This window comes from Struthio camelus, chromosome 5 (genome assembly GCF_040807025.1).
Source record: "Struthio camelus isolate bStrCam1 chromosome 5, bStrCam1.hap1, whole genome shotgun sequence".
In the NCBI taxonomy this organism is placed as follows: Eukaryota; Metazoa; Chordata; class Aves; order Struthioniformes; family Struthionidae; genus Struthio; species Struthio camelus.
This window is the reverse complement of record NC_090946.1, coordinates 76,202,262-76,226,933: the sequence shown is the minus strand read 5'-3', so window position 1 is coordinate 76,226,933 and position 24,672 is coordinate 76,202,262. Positions and strand designations below refer to the sequence as shown.

The window sequence follows — 24,672 nt, the reverse complement described above, 5'->3', positions numbered from 1 at the left end:
TTGCTGTTTACAGTTTGGCTCTGAAATGCATAACCAGACATGACCAGTGCTGAAATGCATAACCAGTGGCATGTACAGCACTTCTCAGGGAGTAAAGAACCACACTCCTGTCTCGTGGCAAGTGCTGAATCCAATAACATGATGAGGATTTGGTGTCAGAATTCATTTCCTTTATGGAAGGGATTGTGAAAGACTGTGCCGTGTGACACACAACCTGTTCCATGAGACCAGGTTGCTGTTTTTCTTTCTTTTAATGTATTTATTTTGGGAAGGAGGAGGAGTGGGGGGTGACGTGAATTATTGAGCTGGCAAAGGTTAAGTAAAGGTTAACTGATTGTCAGCCCAGGGAACTGAAGTATTTGGTTTATCTAGAAGGCAGGCACAGAAGAGAAGAGTAACGTGAGATTCCTCGCTTTGGTATTAACCCTGTTCATCTTTCCTTCCCCAGTGCACTGAGAGATAACTTGGTCCAACCATGAATCTAGCCCAGTGCTGTGCCACTCCCAAAGAGAGACCCTACCTAAGGCCACAAAGTTTAAGCAACTGCTACACTACATCCCTTTGAGGTGCCAACTCGTGCAACCAAACCCAAAGCTCATCCAGATATAAGCCACAGGAACGAGAGGTGGAGAAGCCAGTTCAAGGCTGAGACATGCAGTTTGCCCATTTCCTTCTCTTGCCAAATTATTCAGTAAAAAGTGATGACCTTTTCAGCCACTTTGAAATGCATCCCTTGCCTGTGGCCTTTTTTTGGATCAGTACTGTGAAAGTCATCAATCCATGACCTTGTTCTGTTTGCAAAGACCCCCTAATATGTGTTTCCAAGGAAAAAAACGTGGGTGGATTGAAGAACTCGCAAACGTCTTGAAGACGTTTGAAGAAAATTAAAATTAAATTGAAGAATTATAGTTTGTTCATAAAAGTGGCATATATTTGACCACAGATCATCCTGTCCTATTCCTAGAATGTCTCACTGTTGTTACTGGTGTTCAATACATGCCTGCCCCTCACCATGGAAATTCATGGAAATATATTACTGTATAACAAAAGGGCGCTCAGTTGTCAAGGTGACGAATACAGCTGGTGTGCATTGACTGAGAGAGGTAAAGCTAGATAAGACCATCAAGGCAAAGATTTCCAAAGTGACTAATAAATCCTGGGTGCCCAAACGGAGACATCATATATAAATGTGCCCGATTTCCAAGGGAGGCTGAACTCCTAAACCAAGTGCAGAGCCTGTACTGGGCGAATTCACCCAACTGAGCTCCCAGCGCATTTCAGCAGCTCCAGAAGCTGAACCTGGGAAAGCTTGGGTTAACACTCATCATTCATGCTTCCTAATTGCTCACTGTGAAGGCCTCTGGCCACAGTCAGACTCAAGCCCAGAGTAAACACAACAGTTCAGCACCTCCAGCTATTTTGTTTCCCACTGCCACGTAAAGCAGAATGGGAAGCCCTGCTGGACTGGATAACCATAAAAACTCTGTTATTCACCATTGCTGGATAACCCTAATAATTCCCCTGTGCCCTCCCACAGAGCAGCCAAGCTGCATACTGAGATTGTGCAGGACTATGTATATGGCCAGGAGATGCCCATTGACCAGCTGCTACCAACAGGCTGCAGAGCAGTTCAGATCTGTAAAGTTTTCCTTAATTATGGCACTAATTTAGATATGTATCCAGTAATAGACTTTTCAGGAATTTAATTATCTTTGAAATTTCCTTCCTCAAAGCTGGCAAATAGGTTCAAAAGTTTTTGGGTGATGCGATGAAGAAACCGACCAGACAGACAAACACTGCAATCACACATACATCATTTTTCTAGGGAAAAGGCTAAAAAAAAACCCCAATAAGTGCAATTGAAAGAAAGGAAAGTTTAATTCATGTCCAAGCCGAACAATATAAAGCAAACTTTTGTAAAGATGTTTGCAAAAATACTATTAATTTGCATATCTCAGAGCGCACTGTACAAGAGCAATTGCCATTTTCCTTACATTAATGAGGGAGACGAATTTGTGTAAGACTCAATCCCAAATCCATGCCATGCTCAGACTACTGCATTCTTTTTCTGATTCCAAGAACACACTGCAAAAAATACAGCCAATTTTCAGAGCTCAGCCACTCAGAACAGGGTTCACCTACAAAGCAGATGTCTGCATCTGAACTCATCCTCTAGGAGCCACGTACAGTCAAGGAAGAGGAAAAAAAGCACTTGGAGGGTGACTCATTTCACCTGCAGCGAGATGTTAAAGGAGGTCAGAAGAGCGGTGCCCTGAGCTGCCTGTTTGTCTCCTGCGGCTATAAAGGGAGCTTTGTGCAAATCATGTAGATGCAGACATCCTCAGCACGACCATGGAGAAGAAGAACCCAAATCTCTCTCACAGTACAAGTATCAAGGTTTGGAGCAGATCATGCAAAAAGCCTTCCCTTAAAGCTTTTATATATGTGTGCGTGCATTCTTGCCTTCACCTGATGCTATTTTTATTCCCTCCGACATGCTGGGCTTTTGCCAGTTCCCAGCTGGGAGGTATTCCCTACCCAGCCTCAGAGACCAGTTAGTCCTTTCAGGTAAACACTATTATCTTAAAAGGTGCAGAGGGAGAACACAGAAGAGCTGCACAGAAGACCATGCCAGGCTGGTGGGTCCGAGAGAGAGCTTATGAAAAAACAGACATTTTGGCTGCCTGAGGAATCAGATGACCCCCTAACGTGGTGGCCAAAGGCTCCCTATTCTCACCCTCTTCCCGAGGGAAACCCTCCCCGGGGGTGCTGAGGCCTCAGACACCCAGCAGGTCAATGGGGAACTCGGCCAGCCGCCCAGCAGCTCCTGGGAAACTGCCAACAAAACAGGGCATATTTGGGGACTCTCCTGTTTGATATTCTTAGAACTAGGCCAAATCAAGCCCAGTACCTCACAGGTAACCTTTCATAGATAGGCTTGCTCCAAACCCCAAGTGTTTTTTAAACCTAAGCAGGTCACACAGAACATGATTCACTGTTGGTACTTGGTTGTTAAAATGTTCACAAATCTTATTCTTTTCAGTTGTTAAATAATTACCAAACATTTTAATTTTTAACACGTTAAGAAGCTTTCATTTTAAAATACGTGAATTAAAATGTACTCAAATTTAATATGTTAAACCATTGAAAAAAATGGATAGAAATGAATGAATAGGTAATTACATTTACATAACACTAGGCTTTGCAATTAGGCAGCAGCTGGAGCCCTGGGACTTGGGCTAACAGAGCTGTGAAACATTGTGCAGTCTAGTATAAGAGCCATGGGCTTTCTCTATTTGTTCTTCACCTGAAAGCCTGGCCTGTGAGCCTCAGAGTGAACCAGAGAAACGTGAACGCTCAGTGTTAATTCAAACCTTCCTTTGGGAAGGATATAAAAACGCTGCTGAAATGCACTATGGACAAACTCACTGTGTCTGGACTAGTTCCCTGCTCCTAAAGTTTGTTTCTGGGCAGTTTTCCTACCCTTCCAAAATGGAGCGGGCAATGGTAGCATCCCTCACAAGATGCAATTTTGGCTCTTAACCCCAAGAGAGTGTTTGGAGTAAGGCCCCCTCCTCGGTCAGGGCATGGCAAGGGGGTAGGAAGAGACAGCCTAGGACGTGAAGACGAAGCCAGCAAGACCAGCAAACGCCAGCAAGGAACCAGCAAGGAGCACTGGCTCCAACCTAGCTGCCATTAACAGCTTTTCGGTAGGGCTTGTGAGCAGAAGCAGCCTCCGACCGTGGTGCCCTGTGTTGGCAGGACCTCTGCAGCCAACAGCTCAGCTGGACACTCTCTCCTTTCCCTAATAGGGCAGCACAGAGAGTCTGGCAGAAAAGGGAGGCAGCAGAAGCCACAAGAAGTAAAAGCGAGCAGAGAGACTAAAGCCAGGGTGCCTCTTTCCAAATGCAAATGGCATGTAGGCTGCTTCACCTAATTTACCCCTGTAAATCTTCACTCTCTTTATTAATCTGCACTCTGAGGATGCAGAATAGATGGTCTGGGATGATTTATTGTTCTCCTGCACTACGCTCTCTGCAGATATCTTTACTTTGATGTGAAATTCAGCCTCAAAACCAAACTGTTCTAACAACTATTTTAATTGCTCTCTAGTAAATTCTGCTTAATCCTCCTGTCCCAAGAACTGTTTTGTGTTAAAGCACTGCTCCAGCTGCGTGTGGGAAAGGAATCACTGTCCTTTGCTGTGCAGTGAAAATGACTGACTGCTGAGCAATTAGTTAATCTCTGAGATAGGAATGTTTCACTAAACAGTCTTTCATGCTGGATTTTGGAAGAAAAGAAGATTTCTGTAGGTTAGTCTGCTGGCTGCTTGAAAGAAACAGTAAATAATAGCCTTTCTGCAAATTTTCATTGATCTTGACTTCACAGATACAGCAGCATGCAAAGGCAAAAGCTTCCTACCAAGCACATTTTAATTTTGCTGTGGAGAAACTGTACTCATGTAGTTTCTTCCTAAGCTATTACAGAATTGACTTGTAAGAGATGCAGAGATTTCCAATAGAAATGACAAAGATATGTCATTTCAGGGCAAGGAGAATTATTTCTGTGAGGCTGAAAAAGCCCTTTTAAGGGAAATTTAATCATATTTTTATGGGCAAGAGAGGGGTTAATGCTTTCATCATCACTTAATACTGATCTATATCCCTGAGTTGCTCATCTAAAGAAAAAGCCGGGCATGCGGCATGTGAAGGAGAGACAGCTCAGAAGATCTCCACTACATCCTACGAGCAATTTCCCAGAGCCCAGAGCTTCCATCACCTTGCTACTGCTTGTGCTGTGTGTTAGAAATTGGATACGGTAGGTCAAATTTTAATCTGGTTCCATTTTGTGTTAGCAATCAATTTGCACAGCACCCAACTACTCTTACAGAGAGACATCTGTGCATACTGACAGTCAATTAGGCTGATCTGCGTTTGCGAACAAGCATGCCTATTAAAAAGAGAGTGCTTGTGGATTCGCCTCATCTATTTTATACTTGATATGGACCTGAAGTTATTCTGCATTACTTTAAAACATGTCTAGATTGAAGAAGAACAAGATGAAGAGAAGCAGGCAGAGATCCAAGTCACATCTGTCACATCCTGAAAGCATCATGGCCCATCACCTACATACAGCACTAGACTGGGATTCAGGAGAATGGATTTTACTGCTGGCCCTGCCTTTGAGCACGTGCGAGGTCTTGTGCAAATCACACTATCTCTTCATGTCTCCATCGCTCCACGTATAAGATAGAATAATAATATTGCCCTGCTTTCGGCAAGTAATTGGAAATCCCTATGACTAACCAACTATTTGCAACTAGGAAACCAGGAGACTAGGACCCGTGGCTGATAGCAGAGAAGGGCTAATATTTTGGCTTAATGCCAAAACTGAGATAGTTTATTTAAAAAAAAAATCACAAAAAATACATAAACCTGTTTATAAATTCAGCTCAAGACTAAGGTCTCAAGTCTGCTGTGCTGAGACAGCTAGGCCAGTGCACAGTGGATGCGCAATGCTGAATGAAGGCCTTTCCTGATGCCCTGATACATCAGTCAGACCCTGACAAACGGTGGCTTTCCCACTCACTTTGCAAGGAAGCATCAGTCGAGACCCTCAGCTCAAGCGAAGGGCACTGACTCTCCAAAGTGCTGCGAGAGCAAGTTTAACTAAGGGCATGCTGTACTTTGATGCTAAGGAGTTAGACTTCCAAAAGAAATGCCAAAGCCCCTTCCCCCGTTTGCACAATTGCACACTTTTAGACCCAGCCTCAAGGCATTTTGTGAGAGCAGGTAAGTCCCTGAATCAGCAGCTCTGACTTAGGCACTTGGTCAAGCTCTCTCCAGACGAGCTCCTCTGCTGTTCACAGGCTCTTCTGCTATTCCAGTCACCCAGAATATGAGCACCTTCTGGCCATACATCAAGCACTTATGGAGGCCTCCCTGTCTTGGCACCCCAGGGGAAGACAATGAACGCATTTTCTCTTGGTGCTGGCCTAGCCGCTCTATCTGATGTCTGCTGGGCTCTGCATCTCTGTCGGTAAAGGGATGCTGAAGGGCACTGCGTGGTTTGGGAAGTGGAGAGCTTTGCCACGGTTTTTAAACAAGACTCGGGAATTGAAACTAATCACTTTTTTTCCTGTTTTCGCTTCATGGTTTTCTGTTTTGTTTTAACCAAACAGCAGATGCCTTAGCACATTCCAGAATAGCCCAGTTTGGACCTATTTCTCCACTACTGTCAAAGACAGCAAAATGCACATTCCACATACAAACACAGTTATTTTAGCCAATAAACCAGCAAAGCTACTTTTTTTTATGAATTTATGGGATGCTTAATTAGAGTACATTTCAGGTTGGTCTAGTTTAGGGTCAGTCCATTACAGAGGGCAGCATTAATTTGTGCTGCCTGAGCAGAGACTAAACTGTGCCCATGAGCCAAAGAGGCACAGTTTCTTCTCTGTTACACCCCAGGGGGTACAATGAAACCCAGCTTTAGACTCCCAGTTCCTATTAAGGACCCTAAGTCTTAAAATTGAACTCAACATGAAGACTAAATTGGACTAGAGGACCGAAATACTTTGTTGAATCGGGGCCTATTTCATTTTCTTTATGCAAAATAAAGATGGTTAAACATGGGGCAGTTGAGCAGAGTAGATCTTTTGTGGTATCTACTTTATGAAACTATTACCAACTAATGCCTCATGGGGACCTGCGTTCCCTCTCACAACTTGGATGTATCCACTGTGGGAATTTAACCCACTACCTCCCTTTACTCCATAATAACTCTCCCGTGTAAACAAGTCCAGCCTTAGCCAGTCAGTCCGTTGTTGAGCAAATGAAAAGGCTCCTCCTACTTTCTGCCTCCTTCTACAGATCTTTTCTTGCAGACGTCCTGTCAATGCAGAGCATCAGGTATTTATTTCTCGCTCACCTCCTTTTCTCCTTCTGTTCATCACTGAAGCAGAGGGAGCACAGGGCAGGGGGAATCTTTCTCCTCTTTATTTCTTTGCCCGGCCTTAGGGCAGAGAGAAGAGCAGATTTTTCACCCCCTTTTCTTTCCTCCCATCTTGAGGATGTTTCCTGCTCTGTATAGCACAGAGCTCCTGTAAGAATGAAAGTTGAGGTACTTGTAGAGAGCTTGGTGGATTTTCAACCCCCGGGAAACAGCAGCCCCACAGACGGCAGCACTGCAGAAGTTTTACCACTGACCTCAGTGGACCCAAGCTTTTCCACAGGATCTAGAAGACACAAACAAGACTGCCTCTGCCCACAGTAACAAAACTACCTCTTGACTTTTAGGAATCCACCTGACCCTAAGCAGCTGATGCCGTGGTTCACCAAGCCACACGCTCAGACCATGCTGCAGCCACCAGTCCGGCAGGCGTTTCACCCAGGGCTCCATAATTAATGGGACCATCCCATTCCTTCCTAGTCTGACAGGAGGACGATGTGCTTTGCTTCTTGCGAAGCAATGCCCGTTCATGAGGACAGGTTCAAGCTAGATCAGGCAGGCCTGGTACTTGCAAACTTATACTGGTCACTGGATCAATCTCTGCTATTGGCATTGGCCTAACGAAACGTCACTGGCAACGGCAGCGTGGAGCACTGCCAATTGATTAGGGCTTTGCTGTGGTGCAGAAGTGGTATGGTCTGTCCGTTTTAGTAACAGATGATTAAAAAAAGATACTCCTCAAAGAAAGCAGCCCTTGTTTTGCCCAGTGCAGTATATTTCTTAGAGTGACAGACTTCTGAGCATAAACAGGGAAGGATACTTCAAAGCCTCCACATGACAGCACACTGGTTTGAGCTTGGGGCAGGCTGCAGTAATGGTGCTCTCTGTGACAGGGAAAAGTGCCAAAAGACTTTTCAAGCTGCTCTTCAGCCTGATTTAACTTGGAGCAGTAAATCAATCTTCAATAATAATATGCAGCACTAATCTAGCACGCTTCTTTCCCCATACTGCAATGCTTTGGAGAAAGCTGGATTCACGTCAATGCCTCTTTCGCCAAATGTCAACACCAGGGCACAGAGAGGTCGTATTACTTGGCCAGGGTCTTTGAGATGCTTAGTGGAAAAGCTAGGGATGGAATTAAGGTTTCCAGGCTCCCAGCCCAGAGCCCCCACAGCAGCAAAAGCCATAGTGCAAAAAGATTAAATACATAAATATAAAGGCATATAATAAATAAAAAGTTATATTAATATAATGATAGGCTTTCTTCTCACTGCTGCTCAGTATACTGGAAGTGTAGTGAGATTTCAAACAGCTCAAAGCTGGAAGGGTTCAACTGTAATTGCAGTTAATTGCTGAAATTAAATCTGGTCCAGCACAACTTTACTGCTCTACAGGTTTGTGTTTGGGGGGGGGGGAGGGGGTCTGGGTAGGGGGGCAGCATCATCTCTGGTTCTTAATGAAAATTTTCAGAAGGTCTTTGCTTTATTCCAATGCAAAATGGCATAATTCTCACTGGTTAGCCTTACCTGTGACAGATCCAGTATTCCTGCATATCCCTAGCATAAAGCCACAGCAAATCTGGGCCCAGAGGATTTGCAGGAATCTTGTTTTGTTCTTTGCATTCATGCCTCTTACTGGTTTCTATCTGAAGACTGAATGGGGTCAGTGAATGCCTGACAGCAACTCTCAACTGCAAAGTAATACACCCGCAAAAGAATTTCAAATAGTTGCCCAAAAGAACTATTCTCTCCTCTCTACTTTAAGCAGAAATTTAAATTAATTTTAATCATTATGGCTTTTTTCCTTAAAAATTACTGTACCAGACTATAAAGCACCTGAAATTTAATCTGAAATCTTCAGTTCTGAAGACGGGCTTTGCAACTGAAAAGCTTGTTGTTTTTTTTTTTCCAGTTATATCAACAGATCTGACAAAAGATACTACCTCTCTCTATACACCTTGCTTCTGACATTAAAGACATTCTAATTGGCTTTAAGAAACTCCAGTTTTAAATAGAATATGCTACAAGTTACTCTGTTTGTTCACTTAGTCATTTTCAAGGTTTCATTAATTTATTGCAAAGCTTTTATATCAGGAGCTTAAATTAAAATAATGCATTTCCAGTGCCACGCAATGTAGAACATAATTAGTTTTGTTTGGAAATGATGAGTCAGAAATGAAGAAATTATTTTAACGGGCAGTACATATGAACAATAGACCCAATTAAAAAGGGACAACGAACATCAAATCTGCCTTTGCTCTAATCCAAGGCACCAAAACTTGTTTTAGCTTTCCATGTTACAAAACAGAGAGGTCGAACTTGCGCTGCTCTGTCAGTCAGACGTTCCCGACCCAAATAAGTCCAATAGCAATGACTAGTTTAGTGGGGAGGGCCCCCAGGTACAGACGGTAGTCAAGCTAATTCAAGACCACGGTAATATTATTGGGTGGAGCAGATTTAGGGATCCAGGTCAAGGACCTGATCTTTTAAATGCTCGTGGGATTGAAAGTGAGGGCATGTCTATGCCACACCACAGAGTAGGGCACAAAGATCTCTGCTGTAGTATTATAATAGTATGTCCCTGCAGAAAGGCAGAATTAATTAGCCTCCGTGCACTAACTTGACCGTGCTGCTTTTCAGGTCCTATGTTCTTATGGCTGCATGGTTCTGCTTTTAGCCATACGGACGTGCCTGAGGTACTTCAGAGTTACTTCTCTTCCTTTTTGATCCATAAATACAGCCTATGCACATACCAAAGAGGAGAGAACTTTTCTGGACCAGCTTTTGCGGTACTGGAAGATAAGTGCTGCCAGTGCTCCCTCCCTTTCTACAGCTCTTTTGGATGAAGCCCAAGCTTAAACTACCACTGGGCATATCATTGTGCCTACCTTCCCATGAGACATCCCACAATCAAAGCCAAAGGAACTCCGTGAGGGAGAATGAGTTGGGGTAATTCAGCAACTCACTTCTCAGCTTCTCAATTCAGAGATGCAAGAACAAAATCCACTGGCAGTGTGACCTTATACTTCTTTTACAATGAAATCAAGACCCAGCAAATCACGAACACCTGTAGCAGATTGCTCATTGACTGAAAGACAATGGTTAGCCCACTGCATGATAGACACAAAATAAGTTAGTTCAGCCATTAGCAAATCCCAATTTAACAGGAAAAAGGACTGAAAAGTTATTTAAACTTTTAATATCTACCTCACTGAGATATAAAAAGTTCTGTGAAATAACCTTAACAAGTATCCCTGGGATTCTTCAAGGGAAACATCTTGCCCAGTAGGGGCTAAATTTTTCCCTACTGAGAGCTCTCAGTTGGCAGCCTGAAAGTAAGGAGTACTGGTTGTTGAAACTACTGTAATCTCCTTTAATATGATTACAGCCACTAGCACAGCAGGGAAGAATCCCCTAGGGACAGAAAGAGACCCAAGATATAAGCACGCAAAGACTGAAGAGTAACAAGTCAAGAAAAAATATTCTATGAAAAGGACATGCAACCTCCACCTAAAGATGAAGCCTCCTTTCAACCAAGAGCGGTCGGTGTAGAGCTGCCACTGTGTATTGTAGCTCAGAGACTGAAAGATATACAGTTTTTCAGAGGCATCAGTAATTGTCAGCTGAACAGGAGCCTTCAATTTATGACATACATAAATGAAACCTTTTTAGAGAGCAAAGAGTTCATTTCAGTGATTTTGGTAATGTCTTCTTGCACCTGATTCAGCGCCAGCTACCACCTCGCCCTTTCTAGGGGCAGAAACTGCAAGGGAAAGGATGCAAAGACTTAGTTCATACTCACTATTCTTTGACCAAAATTGCCCAGAAAAGCCTGCAGAAGGAGAGTTTTATCAATCAACTAGACAGCTACCTGTGACAGCAAGGAAATACTACAATAGCCATGAAAAATTTAAACGGCAAAGTCTACTGTCCCCTGAAGCTTGCTTTCTGAGGAAATGAAGCTGTTAATGACAGTTGTATCAGAGCTTCTCTAGGGCAAAGTCAGTGGGCTGCCTATGTGACGAAGACCCTCCCCAAAGGGACTGTTGCATGTTTTTTCTAACCTGAGAAGACGTGACTGAAGAACTCAGCAAGTGGGCAACTCTACAGACCTTTGTATTTACTTATGAAGGGTATTAGCAAGAGGAAGAGCCAGCACAAAAGGGTTAACCAGTGGGGATATGGGGATGGCATAAACAGATGGTGTGGTGAAGAGCCATTTCCTTCCTATTTAAATGCTGCCTGCATTAAAACAATCCCTGGGCTTCCATGCCAATAAACTAAGGCTCTGTTAGGGAGGATTTTAGTGATCTGGCTATATTCTAGGTGCGGGTATCATTCTATTGTATGCTGGCATTTCACCTACTCTCAGGGAAAATGGGCCTTCATATTTCTCTACGTGATTCTTGGAGATCTTCCCTGATACCAATATTGCAGTGACTGCCTTTTCTCTAGATGTGGATCTCTGTAAAGCTCATCAGCACTGCTTTATGTTCCTATCCATGCATTTAGGCACTAACACAGGATGCTCCTCAGGGGCTGAGCCTGCTGTTTTTGCAACCTTAGCTTATCTCATTGCTCCAGACCCAAACAAATTAGTTTATAATCCTCAGTACTGTATACTTTGGCAAATCTGGCTTTAAAAGTGATCACAAATGACCTCCTGATGTAAAATTGGAGTCAGTTCAGCTGATTTGTCCCTTTTTTTTGTCTGGGACCAGTAAGAAAACCCTGTACCTTCAAACTTAACAGGTCTTTGCAATCTATACAATTGACGATTTTGTAGTTTCCCATTTCTGACTCTGCTGCACCCTGTTCACACACTATTAGTATCCTTTCTACCATTCTCTGAGCACACACAATTAACAAAACATCAGCTGGTACAGGATAAAAGCTGCTGCAAGGACGCTGAGCAGCTCCAGATGGAACGAGTACAGATCTCTACCTCTGGCTCCGCTACCTTTTTGTCTCAGATACCCCGTTAGCTTCCAAGCGTTCCTTTCGACCTCCAGGGGTTTGGCTAGAGCATCCTCTCTGGTTTTCTCTGGCTCAATTTTTCACTACACCTCAAAGTACAGCAGAGGTTATCTGGTGTCCAAAAAAATCAAACTATAGGTCCTGACCCTCCCACACCAGACGGGCAGTTCTTCAGTCACCTTTTTGCAGAAATGTCTTGCCCAGGCCCTCCAAGGAGTCTGACTTTCCACAGTGCAGTGCAGCACCTTCCTTAGATGCTGGAGGATGCCTGCAGATGTGCAGCTATGCCAGATGTTCCACCCATGGGGCAGCATTGAGAAGGATCTGTGGGACAAGAGCATCTGCCTGTAAGAAGCCTAGCAAGGTTAAAGGTGGCTGCCGGGGATTTTGTAAGGTCAATCTCTGTCTCAGCAGAGTCTTTATCTGCTCCGTTAGCAGCTATCCGACATGCTGGACTGAATTTCGGACAGTTGGTCTGACAAGAAGTTCTTCATGGGACGCATTACTCATGGATCACAAGGCAAACAGTGCCTTCGTTCAAACTTGTTGACAAATGCTTTAAATTAGGACTGATGTGGATCAGCCTCGTGTCTGTTTGCTATATTCTTGTATGGCTGGATTGTGCTTGGAAATTACTATATTATTTCTATTATTATTTATATACTTTTGTAGAACATCTTGAGGTTACTGGAGTAAGTCCTTCCATAAATGGGGACAATGACACATGAAAAACATGTATGATTCAGTTCATCCATTTACTTTTCTACTGTAGCCTTCTTTGGCAGGAGGGCTAATATAGCCTAAGAAGCAGGAGGCTAGGAGAAGGATGGCGGTCATTCATAATTTAGCTGCTTTGAACTGCCAACAACTGTCTACTTAAAAATGGACTTGCCGTAGACACATAATGGAGATGGACATTCATTACATCTGTCATTTCATAATGACAGAAAGTCAAGGAAGGCAGAACAGGTGGAAATAGGGAGTTAGACCTAGAAATAAAGTGCTGAGGTGTGAGGATGCTCTGGTAAGAACTCTGCTGCCCGGGTGAGGGAAATGGAGAAGGAAATCTGGACATGTGCACGCTGAAGGGCAAGCAACGAAAAGGAAAACTAACCTTAATGAAAACGCTGCATTTCAGCTGACTAGAGAAATAACTGGCTTAGAAATGGCTGTTCTTTCCCTTTATGAGCATCTGCTGGTTGCTGAGGTCCCCATCTTCATGTTTTGCAAGGGACAGTAAAGCGTTCCAGACACTCAGAAAAAGCCAAAGGCTGTTCTTCTGGAAACAGAAGTGCTCTTCATAATAAAAAAGCAGAGGACATACACTGTATCGAAAAGGGATATGTTCTCAGAGTGAGCTTAGAGGTAAAGCTCCCCCTAGCCACAGATATACAGTGACTGATGGAAATATCTAGATAAGATGCGTTATACAAAATCTTTTTGGCAGCTGAGACATTATCTGCGAAGTATCTAACTTTCAGCTAGAAGTCCAAGGGGAGGCTTCAAAGTTCAAAAGGTCACTGACAGTTTAACTAATGAAGTTAGGAGAATCAGAGACTCTTTTAGAACTCCTTACACTATGCTCTTTTTTTAACAGTAACTTACCTCTGGAAACTATATTCTGCTTTTGTTATCTTTAGGAAGGGAAATAAATTAAGATTAAGGGCTGTGGAGATTGAGAAGTAAAAAGATGAGGAAAATACATGGTTTAATAATAAATATTCCTTCCTTAATGCACTAAAGTGTTTTGCCTTTCACCATGTTGCTCAGAAATGTAATAATAGGGGCCTCAGATTATTTTGGGTGCTTCCCAGAATCCCCTTGTTCCTCCTGACAGCTATTCCCACACCTCTGGCATATATGTAAATCAGCTACTCAAAAAATTGCTCTTCCAGACCTTCCTTTCATGGGACCTAAACTGAGGCAGCTTGCTAATCACAGCAACTGGCTGACAATTAAAAAAGGCACAGTCAATCAGCTATCATTAAGTTAGAAGTGACAGGCTGGGTTTTATTTTTAACTAAAACTAGTGGGATCCATACTAACTTTTCCACAAAGTTTCTTTTGCCCTTTGTGCACAATTTCACACTTTCCTACAAGCACAATTTCTTTGCTGTAGCACGCAGCCCAAAAATAGCATTCAATGTAAGGTAATTTTTTCAGGATTTGTACTACTGCAATAATTATCCCATGCTGATCCAGCATGTTTGGTATTTTTGCATCTGTGAAGCGTGTGCTGCAAAACAGTAGATGGATGGATTTACACTTGCAGAAAAAAACCTCATGCAGGGAGTTTTATTTAGCATTGTATAGGTTTATGGTATATAGCTGCCGAGGAGCCTCTCTGTGCAAGCCAAGCAAAAGAACTGTTGGGAGAGGAGGTGCAAGGATAAAATCAGAGCCCTCTACAGACTAAAACAGCTATGAAACTGTTTGTGATCTTTCTACGCTGCACAAAACTGATCCCATTTTGGGCAGAGCCAGAAAGCTCCCACGTGGGTGAATGCTAAAGCTCTGATAGCTCCTTGTGAAGCCTATGAGAGTTCATTTAGATGATCCCAGTAAACTGGCAAGGGTTCCTTTTCCCCAGTCATGGTTCAGGGTGCATTCCAGCTGGCATCCCCAGTCTTGCAGAAGTAAGGTTTGGACGAGTAAGAAGTCAGGTGTGAAAACTCATTTTTATACTTGAAAGTCATGCTGAGTTACTAAAACGTCTAGAGTTCGGGTCCAAGAATCAATGACAGGAAGCAATGAGGGAACTTGGAATTGATCATCTCAGCTTTGTAACATTTCCCTCTTTTTCTGTGGTAATTCTGTTGGAAAAGTTGTAGCTCTACCTGGTAATTAGGCCCCACAGTCCATGCAAGAAAAAATCTATTGCTCTGGGCTAAATGTTTGGAGCAGCATTGGAGAACCTTTTCTGTGCAAATCCTGCCTGTTAGGATGCCTGTGGCCTTGGAGTTAGTAGGAGTTTTGCTCAAGCAGAGATGGGCCACAAGCAGAGAACCACCCGTAGCAGTGGCACGTCCTGGGAACGGCTAAGGACATCACAAAATAAACTGGCTACCGTCAACTGTAATACAAATAAATGCATTTGTAATTCTCTTGGAATCCTCTTGACATCCTGGGCTTGGCAGAGAGGTGGCAGCCATAGGGGGGAGCTTTAGTAAGTCCTGTTTTCATACACCAACAGTGCAGCTCTTCAGCAACATCAGCATACAGTACCCGGACGAGACGCCAGGCTCTGAAAAACCCTTTCAGATACTTTTGATGAAGGGACTAACTGGCATGTTTCCAAACTCAGAAATTGATGGGTGCTGAAGAGCAGATTTAGAGGGAGGAGGTGAAGGTAAAGGGATTGTAGCTGGTTTCTACCTCCTACCCAGCAGTAGTAATGCCCAAAACATGGTTCCTCTCTCTAGAATTGATTAGCCATCTCACTTCTGCAGGCAATAGAGAGAGAAGCAACTCAGAAAACAATCAATTCCACCAATCTCACACCCATCTTAAAGAAGGATGTGTCACCATCTCAAGTCCCTCTCAAGGGGCAGGATGCAGCGTGAGCACAACCTGTATCAGATACCGGAGCATCTACACAGCAGAGCACTGCAGGAATTGCTCCAGCTGCAGGAGAGGCTGTAACTGGGACTCACAGCTTAGGAGGCACTGGAGGAGCCACACCCTATGGCAAATCCAGCTTCATTAGGACAGTTGCTCAAGAGATGACCCATCGGAGAACTAAGCCTGGCAGAAATAACAAGCCATGAGAGAGCCTCGGGGCGCTCCAGCAGTAGCATCAGCTCTGCTGCCGGCTGAGCTGCCGGTGCCAGTGTTCATCATAACTTTAAAACACAGTGCTACCCACGACAAGAGGCTTTTCAACTGACAGTCAAAAATGAAATGGCAATGTTGCTTCCCATAGCACCATGCACTTTCTCTCCCCTTCTTTAGCAGTTGGAAGAGAGTAAAAGCATCAGTTCTGTGGGGAGGTGAACACAAAATATATTTTTTTAATATTTACAAGATTAAAAACATTAAACCTTTGATTTTTTTTATCAATATTCAAATCATGCGCAAGAAACACTGCCCTGAAGCAATATGAACAGATAGCCTGCAGAAGGGTTTTTTGAGTGAACTAAAAAGACTACCTTAATTATGACAGTTTTTAAAAAAGGAAAATAATATTAATTCACAAAGAGCACATCAGCAAATCACCCTCAGTCTGGATCTTCCCTCTAACATAGCTTTTGTTTTTGTTTGTTTTCCTATAGAGGCTGCCCATCTCTGATGTTTCCTGATCAGTATCTTGTCCACAAACAAATAAATCACGCAGTTTACCTTTCCCTGGCTAGCTGAAGAAGAGATACCTGTACCTTTAGCTGAAGTAAACTAGCAGAGCTTCTTTTATGACAGTTGCTGACCTGAGTCTCTGCGTGCAGAAAACAGCGCACATGATTTTCTTCTGCAAGCATTTTTTTTTTCTGCAGCCATATCATGCTGTTCAAAGATCCTTGAATGACAACTATGCTAAATTGCCTTGCATTTCTCAGCAAAAACCAACAGCAAAATAAAGGCCTGACAAATGACATCAAATGCCCTTTTGATTTAGATTTAGACAGAAGCTATGTGTCCATGAAAAAAATAAATCTACTCTTGTAATGCCAAAGGATTATAAGGATTGGGCTCAGTCCTACTCTTAACAGAGTTGGTGGTGTTCTGCCTCTCACTCTTCAAGAAACAAGATCAGGACCCTCAGGGGAAGGTATTTAACTTAGAGACTATTCAAAACAGAATAGCAGTCTGTGTTACCCAGCAGGATTAATGTGGCTCTGAAACGCTATTAAAGATAACAGTGCATTTGTTAATCTCTGCATCTGTCTGCAGTCTAAAGGCAAAATATAGATCCAGGCTGTGCTGGGAATCTGCACTACACAAGGCCTTCCAAAGACCTCTGAGAATATACAGTGCCCTATTTTTCAGGTACGTATTTATACCCTCAGTAAGGTACCCAAGTGCTTGAGGTGACAAGGAGAGGAGAGATTTCAGGCTTATCATCCACTCCACCACCAGTGCATGAACATGGTCGCAGCCACAGGAACATACTCTGCTGCTGGGTGCAGGTAAAAGCCCCTGTGCTCCCACTGTGCCTCCAGGGAGGGCTTTGGAGGTACAGTTGCTCCCACATTCCCATATCGTCAATTCCCTGATGACCCGAATGTAGCACAGAAGAGACCACTGTAAGGGAGAAGATAAAGGGAGGTTGTAAAAATGAGGAGGAAGAGAGGGAGGGAGTCACATGGAAAAGAGTCAGCTACCAATAAAAGTGAGAAAGAAAACCTACTGACAGCTTTTGCAGCAGGCACTCTGCTTAGAGGCAGCTGTCCCATGTTGTCTTGCAGAGAGGAACAAAGGGGTGAAGATAATGCTGATGTAGCTTTCTCTTTGAATTTTTATGCTGCTCTTCTACCTAGTAAAGTCATGAAGCACCCTCCAAGGACTTCTTCCTGGCTTTGACTGCCTCACACTCAAATCCTTGTGCCCCAGAAGAGGAGCAAAGCCACAAGGAGTTGCTCAGGGGAACGGGAGACTAGAGAAAAGAGTTACAGAAAAACTCTAACTTCAAATCTGTAATCGTTACTCACATGGCAGCACATGGGCCTCAGTGGAAGTAAGCGTAGCATGGACTACGCTGGGCTCTCTGGAGTCACACAGCTACGAATACACTACTCCAGCCTCTGTATTCATAAATTCCTCACATGGATTTGGCTCAAGCCCATTAGCACTCCCTCCAAATTGTTGGGCACAGCTAAAAACACAGGGACTGTCAGGGACCATTGTCGACACGCGCTTTGGATGAGGCCACGTTGTGTTAAATGTTGGAAAGTTGAATGGTATGGAAGTAGGTTCTCCTGCCTCATCCACATTTAATATACAAGTCTAGGCACCATCAGATATGTTACCAGATCTAAACTAGTGAAATAGGCCTTAAGGAAACACCACAATGGAATATTAAGATATCGTACTGCCATTTAGTCTGAGGATCCCTGAGAGTACATCTGATGATCCTGCTTCTCAAAGGCTGCTCTGAAGTCAAGAGCTGCATGGCATGAAGGGACCTATAGCAGGAATCTGAAGATAGCTGGGAATACAATGAGATAACAATAAAAAACATTTCGTCTTAAGTGAAAGCTTCTTAGAACATAATAGAAGCTGCAGGGTCTGCTAAGATGTGAACAAAATGAAACCATATTGATTTTTGAGGGTATAATTTATCTGCTGTGTAATCTTGCTAAAGTGTAGCTACAGCTAAACTGCAACTATTGGACTTTATTTTCTGGGACAACACACTCATATAAAAAGAAGAAAAAACCCAGACAACTAAAGACCAGAGAGAGAGACACGAAAGGGCAGGAGCATCCCGAGGTGAAGTAAAACTATCTTTCCTTTCTCACATGGAGATGAAGAAAGGAATTTGATGAAATTCAAGGCAAGGCTAGTCTGTGAGCTCTACTATCTCTTTGAGCCATGGAGCCAGAGGAGGTAAATTCCACCTTTACGCCCAAATTGCTCTGACTTTATAGGAAAAAATAACAGCAACAACAATAACAACGACCTAAAACCCATGAGTAAGAAATTGTTTTGCTTCTGCTAGAGTGATGGGTGAGCAGAGAGTGAGGAAGACAATGAACAGGGGACACCTTTGGCTAACACAGCTGAGAAAGGTGTCCTTTGCCGTGATCACAGGTGAGTTGCCCGTTACTGCCATAACAAAGCAAGAAAGACTGTAAATACCTAAACACAGTGCGACGGGGAGCACAGCTGGGGGCTGTGGCTCTGTTTTGCCCTGGGCGAGGAACCCTCTGTGCCCCCTTGCCCTAGCTAGGGACAGCAAGCAGCGAGATTTATCAACCTGCAGATGCTTCCCTAAAAGCCACAGACAGGGAAAGTAAACAAGTCATACACTTTTTCTGGTATTTCTGTGGAACAAATAACAGCAAGAAGTAGATCTAATTAATTTCCTGTAGGCTTAAGCAAGCCACTGAGTTGCAAACAAACTCCGAATTAAAAGTCAGGCCAAAAGCCTGCTGGCCATATAAGCCATAATATAAATTGATCTGCTGGATCTGCCCTTCCGGAGGTTTGATCCTGCACTCACTGGGATCCTGGCCACTGGCTTTAACCAGCAAAGGAATAAGCTGTGCATGCAGAAGAGCAGTATGGAGAGCGAGAGATGGACAAGAAAGGAGTGGCAGCGTGGGAGCGGGCACAGTCTCCCTCACAGAACGAGAACCATGGACCCCGCTGGAGCCTCCTCCACTGATTGATCTACGTTACTAGTCACAGCTACCCCCTAAGCAGCATGGTTCTTGTCATTAACAATGCTGAAGAAACTTGTTTTGCCCAGATAGGTTTTGCCATCATCACTATCCCAGAGGGAGAAAGCTCCCAGTGAGAGTCACTATTGAGAAAAAGGGTCACTGAAGATGGACCACTGGGAAGAGGAGGTGCCCAGCATGTCCTGCTCCACAGTTTCTCCCACAGCTTGCAGAGTTACACAAGGACCATGGTCTGATCCATTTCTGTGCAGGCAAACCTCTCCCCAAAAGTGAACAGGACTGAGTGTGAGTAACAGCTTGCAAAACAGAAACAGCTCTGACTTAAGCTGCCATAATAGTGAAAGGCTTTCAGATCTCAAAACCTGCAAAAGTCTACAGAATCACCAGAATACCAGAACATTCAGGAGCAATGGCCAATGCACAGAGCTACGCTTTCTGCCCAATATCTTTTCTACATCTGGATACTTGCTAATGTGGCCTGCTTACCAGAGAGTCTTAAACATGAAAAGAAAGGGGATCCTAAACAAACAAACACGGGTACGATCTTCATTTTTAGGAGATACTAACACAATTCAAATTAAAATAAAGCTTTTCTAAAAATTCTATGCCATAGAAATGATGTGTGATTCAGTCAAAAAACAACATACGCTTCATAAAACCTCAAGCAAAAAACAGAAAACCAGTTTGAAAAGAAATTATTTTGACCTGAAATAGAAAGAAAACCAGGACTGCAGCGTTAAGACAGTCTGATGGCCTTGCCTTCTAAAAAGCCTCAGAGCTTCACACTGTGTTGGAGGAATTACATAACATCAGTCACTCACAGTATTGTCCCTGGCCTCCAGAGCTTCACAGAGATCAGAACCAAACTTTTCTGGATGATGTTTCACTGCTTTAAAGGTACTTGTTTTTCTTTGCACTTCCGTGACTTCCAGGAGCAAATGTCCCAGAGATTCTATATGGACACTTGCCCTCTTCACTGGACGTTCCGGGTTCATTTCTTTAATACAGCTCATTTTGCTCTTGGTAGAAAACAGCAGTATGTGACTGTGCACCTTAAAAGCTGTAGAAGAAATCTTTGCTTTACTGAGATGGAGGAGAATTTTAGTGTTTATTTCAGAAGGGCCAGAATTTCACTTTGACTTTTCTTGCACATACACAAACTGTGACAGTCTAACAGTTATCTGGAGATGGTGGATCAGCTGGTGCAGACGAACCAACCACGAGAAAAGGAAAAAAAAGCATTACAAATATTTCAGCTAAATGTTTGTTCTCCATAAGAATGCATTAGATAACGCAGTGCAGGCCCTCCTTTCTGAATTTTGACCATCAATAAAATACATTCACTCATACGTGTCTGAGTCTCCTAGAAACTTGTCTCGCTCCCTTCCTTGAGCCAGACTCCATGGCTGAAGCTTACAGGGGAGGTCCTCACTCTAGCTGGGCAAAATCTTGAAAGGCACTTAATGAATTAGACATTATTAATATTCCCTTCTAACATCAGAAATCAGTAATTAACTCTTTGAAGACTCATCCCAAGCACTTGCTTTATAACTTTCAGTCCTCAGAGGAGGCTATGTAATCTCATTGTGATTTCAAAGAATAACTTTCCAGATTAATTATTTTCCCTACTTGGAAAAAAAGTTGAAAGTCCTGGTTCTGCCTTGGAGTGCGCATTAGCGATGTTAGGTGTGCCATAAAGATTTCAGTGCACGAAACAAGATGCACTGCAATAGTTTGCAACTACAGATTAAAAGTCACTTTGCCACCCTGAGCAGGAGAGATGACTGCAGGTTGAAAAGCTAGCAAGCACTCTCATTTCATGGGCTCATAAATGCAGCACAATGTCTGAGCTACCTTACACACAGAAAAAGAAAACAAAAATCCAGAGTTGATAATAGCATGCTGAGCAGATGCCTTAAGTAGGTCATTTGATATGCCAGGCCTCTAAATGTTATTTGGGAGTGAGAAAACATTATTTTCCCACTTCAGTGAGATTGTCTCTTTCCTGTCATGTGGAACTAACCTTTTGTGCTCAGTACTATTATTAATTTATTAGCTTTCTGAACATCTAAATTGTTACACAGTCTACGGACTACATCTTAGTGCTTGCTGAGGAAGAACGCTTTAGCAGTACAAATATGTGTGTGTGTGTGCGTGTGTATGTACATACCCACATACCGCATATTTCGAACAGCAGACCTGATGGAAAATGCAATTCTATCTATGTATTTTTGACAGCGAGAACAAGCAGCCGTTTTCTCGAGTACAGAATCACAAGGAGTGTATTTTTGTTATAATTAAAAGCCAAACCTTACAAGTGATTACTAAATAGAAAAAGTGCTAAGTATATTTCCATTGAAATCAATTAAAGGAGATAATGATTTTCTTTCAGTTTAGATTACATGACTCCAGCACAAACTCCTGCAGTACGGTGCTGCTCTGTCAGCCCCGTCTCATTACCTGAACAACAGCTTTCTGTTCACCTGATGGAATGGTGCGCTGGATGATGCTACGTTTCCTAAGAGATGAACTCAGAGTCAAATACTTCCGTGCCCAACGGGGAATCACATATGCTTTTGACAGATGTGAGGTCTGAGACAATCTCCTGAATACTTTTATGCAACAGGACTTGGGTTGTGTCCCTGGTGTTGAAGGTAAGGTTATCTATTTTGGGCCTAGGAACAATACACAGAATTTTTGCAATGCAGGCTCTGGTTTAGCAAAAGTTACTGCAATACTAGGAATAAGCCTTCTTTTCCCGAAATGACTCTTGAGTAAAACTGTAGGAGCCATCATAGGTGCAGATCATCGGCTGTACCTGTATTTAAAAGTTAGTGATCAAGGACTCTCTCTAAAGTCAGCAAAGACAGGACAATTTTTCCCTTTCTAGACTAGGCACACAAGAACAGGGGGATGATTGCCCTCTGGAGGTACCATTTTTCATGGACTATGAAGGTGACTGGTGACTAGCTTGGTGCAGGTGAAATAAATTCCACCCTGTGCGTACCATGTTGATGCAATCTTTCTTTGACTGTCCATCTGCTCTCTATGTCTCACCTAATGCTAACACAAGCACCCAACAGATACATCACTCTTCTTCTGCAAAATCCAGCCTTTCTTTAGAAGTGCTGTTCAGGTCCTGCTTGCTTTCAGTCGCTGCCACTGTGGAAAAACGCATGTTTCTAACACTGAGCTATGCAGTGGGTGACCTGAGCTCCCCAAGCATCGCCACCGGAGCGAGCAGTGACTCCCTATGCCAGAGCCCTGCAGGGGAACCAATTTGGCTGAAAGCAGGCATGAGGGAGAGAAGAGTCCACAAAAAACATCCAGGAGACTATTCCCCGTATGCACCCCAGAACTGCTGAATTGCAAGCCAGAACATTGCCCTGTCAGGAAAAGATCTGTGTGTGCTTTTCCTGTACACAACCTTGTCACGGCTAATGGCAGGTAGAAGGGTCCTACGAAGCTAGCTGAAGTGACAGTTTCACTGTTTTAAGAAGCAGAGAATATTTTGACAGAGTGTATGTTGTTTTATCTTGTCCCATGAAATCACCTTCCAGAAGCTCGAGCAGAATTTTCCTCTCGGGACCTGCAGCTCGCGGCACATTGCAAGTAGGCGAGACTGGCAGGGGAGGGATGCTTGGAGGACATCTTATCAATAGATAACTGAAAAGCTGGAAACCCCAAACCAGCTTTCAAGCCCAAAAGCCCTTCTTCAAGTCTGAAGCAGAGTTAACATGCTTCAAGCCAGAGGTAAGCTGACAAGCTGGAACCAAACCCGATTATAGCTCAGCTCTTTCAGGCTCCCACACAGACAGAGGAGGTCTGCAATCCTATTGCAACTGCTTTTTGCCAAGGGTGTTTCATGCCACATTTGGTATATTAATGAGCACAAGGAAAGCACTAAAAATTAAATCTCCTTTAAAAGAAGTATTTAGAGACTAGACGCAGAGAAATAAAATTCTAGTTGTGTTAAACTCCTGCTTCCACAGAGCCTGAAATTGTCTTGTAAAATATTGAGGTAGCTTCAATACAGTTTCAGGTGAGATTTCTTAGGTACAGCTACAGGGGAAAAAAAAGTGTTTCTGCAGCTAAAGCATCTCCGTTAACGCTCAGTAATCTATAAATCATTGTTATGAGATTTCTCTATGCAAATGAAATTTATATAACCCTCATCAATCTTAAAAAAAAAAAATCATAAAGATTAAAATTTGCAGCCGCAATGCGAATTAAAGAATCCCTGAACCTGTTTTCAAGATACATCTTTATAGCTAATTAATTTTTAGATGAAGGGTTCTTTGAAAGGCCTAATGGAGAGTGAGCATTGCTGATTGATTATAAAATGGACAGGAGGGTTTAAAAAGTGAGCTGTGAATGTAAAATCAGTACCAAGCTTTATTAAGCTTGCCATATTAAAATTCTAAACTACGTAAGTGAGAGAAGCAGGTATTAAAATAATACTTCTGCTGCGTACCATTTTTTTTATTTAACATCAATAAATTTCTCTTAGTTGGCCTATGCCAGGCTGATTTACCAGGCTGGACCTCTGGCTTATATTTAGGCAGGTGAGAGCTGAAACTTTACCTCAGAGGAATTCAGAATTCGTATTCTATAAAATTTAACTTCATACATTACGCAGTGGGAAAAAAACCCAGTAACTGTAAAGAGAAGGAAAAGAAAAAGTAATTCCTATGTCATCCTGCTAGAGCTGCTACTCAGAGCTGCAAATCCATGGGTAGCTTCTACTGAGACATCATTAACAAACAGCTACAGCATTTATTGAAAGGCCAGTTAATCTGCAATGACCTGAAAACATCAAGAGTCAACTGGGGATTGTTAAACACTGCAAGCAGTCTGCAAGAGTTTCCAATCTTTTGTTACTTAAGAAAGATGAAAACAAGACCAGCTGCCTTACCCGTTTCCTCAGATTGCAGGTGAGTGTGAGATTCCTTGAGAATGAGTTTGCAAAAGCAGTATAAAAGTCCAACACTTTAAGCAAGGCTTCTCGTTTAATAATATGTAAATCGCAGTATGTCAGAGCCCGTACATTGGCACATGCGTGGGCTAGACTAGTTTCCTTCCAGAAGATATCACCAAACACATCCCCTTTACCTGAAAAACAGCAGGAAAAATCTGTTAAGGGTTAATGCTTATACAGTGTTCTTCAGCAAACAAATGAATTCTTCCCAAAATATTTTCCGATTCCAATTATTCAATCATCAGCTTCCATCTCTGAAAACTAGTAAGGATAGAACTTTAAAAACTACCTGAGGTACTTGAGTCGCCTTAGCAGTAGCCCCAGGCTTTCAAGATATTTATAGGTTGCTCTGTGAAGTGCCACAAACCATGAAAGCCAGACTGTAAAGGTCTCACTGTAGCTGAAGATGCAGGTAATGGATTTTTCAAAA

General features: G+C 43.0%; 1 protein-coding gene across 1 annotated transcript in view; it reads right to left on the bottom strand.

Moving 5' to 3' along the window:
- Positions 1 to 24,672, bottom strand: part of KCNH5 (potassium voltage-gated channel subfamily H member 5) — a 161,292-nt gene that overhangs the window by 4,529 nt on the left and 132,091 nt on the right. The window contains 1 exon segment of the mRNA XM_068947353.1: positions 24,180 to 24,376. Coding sequence (XP_068803454.1) covers positions 24,180 to 24,376 — 197 coding nt within the window.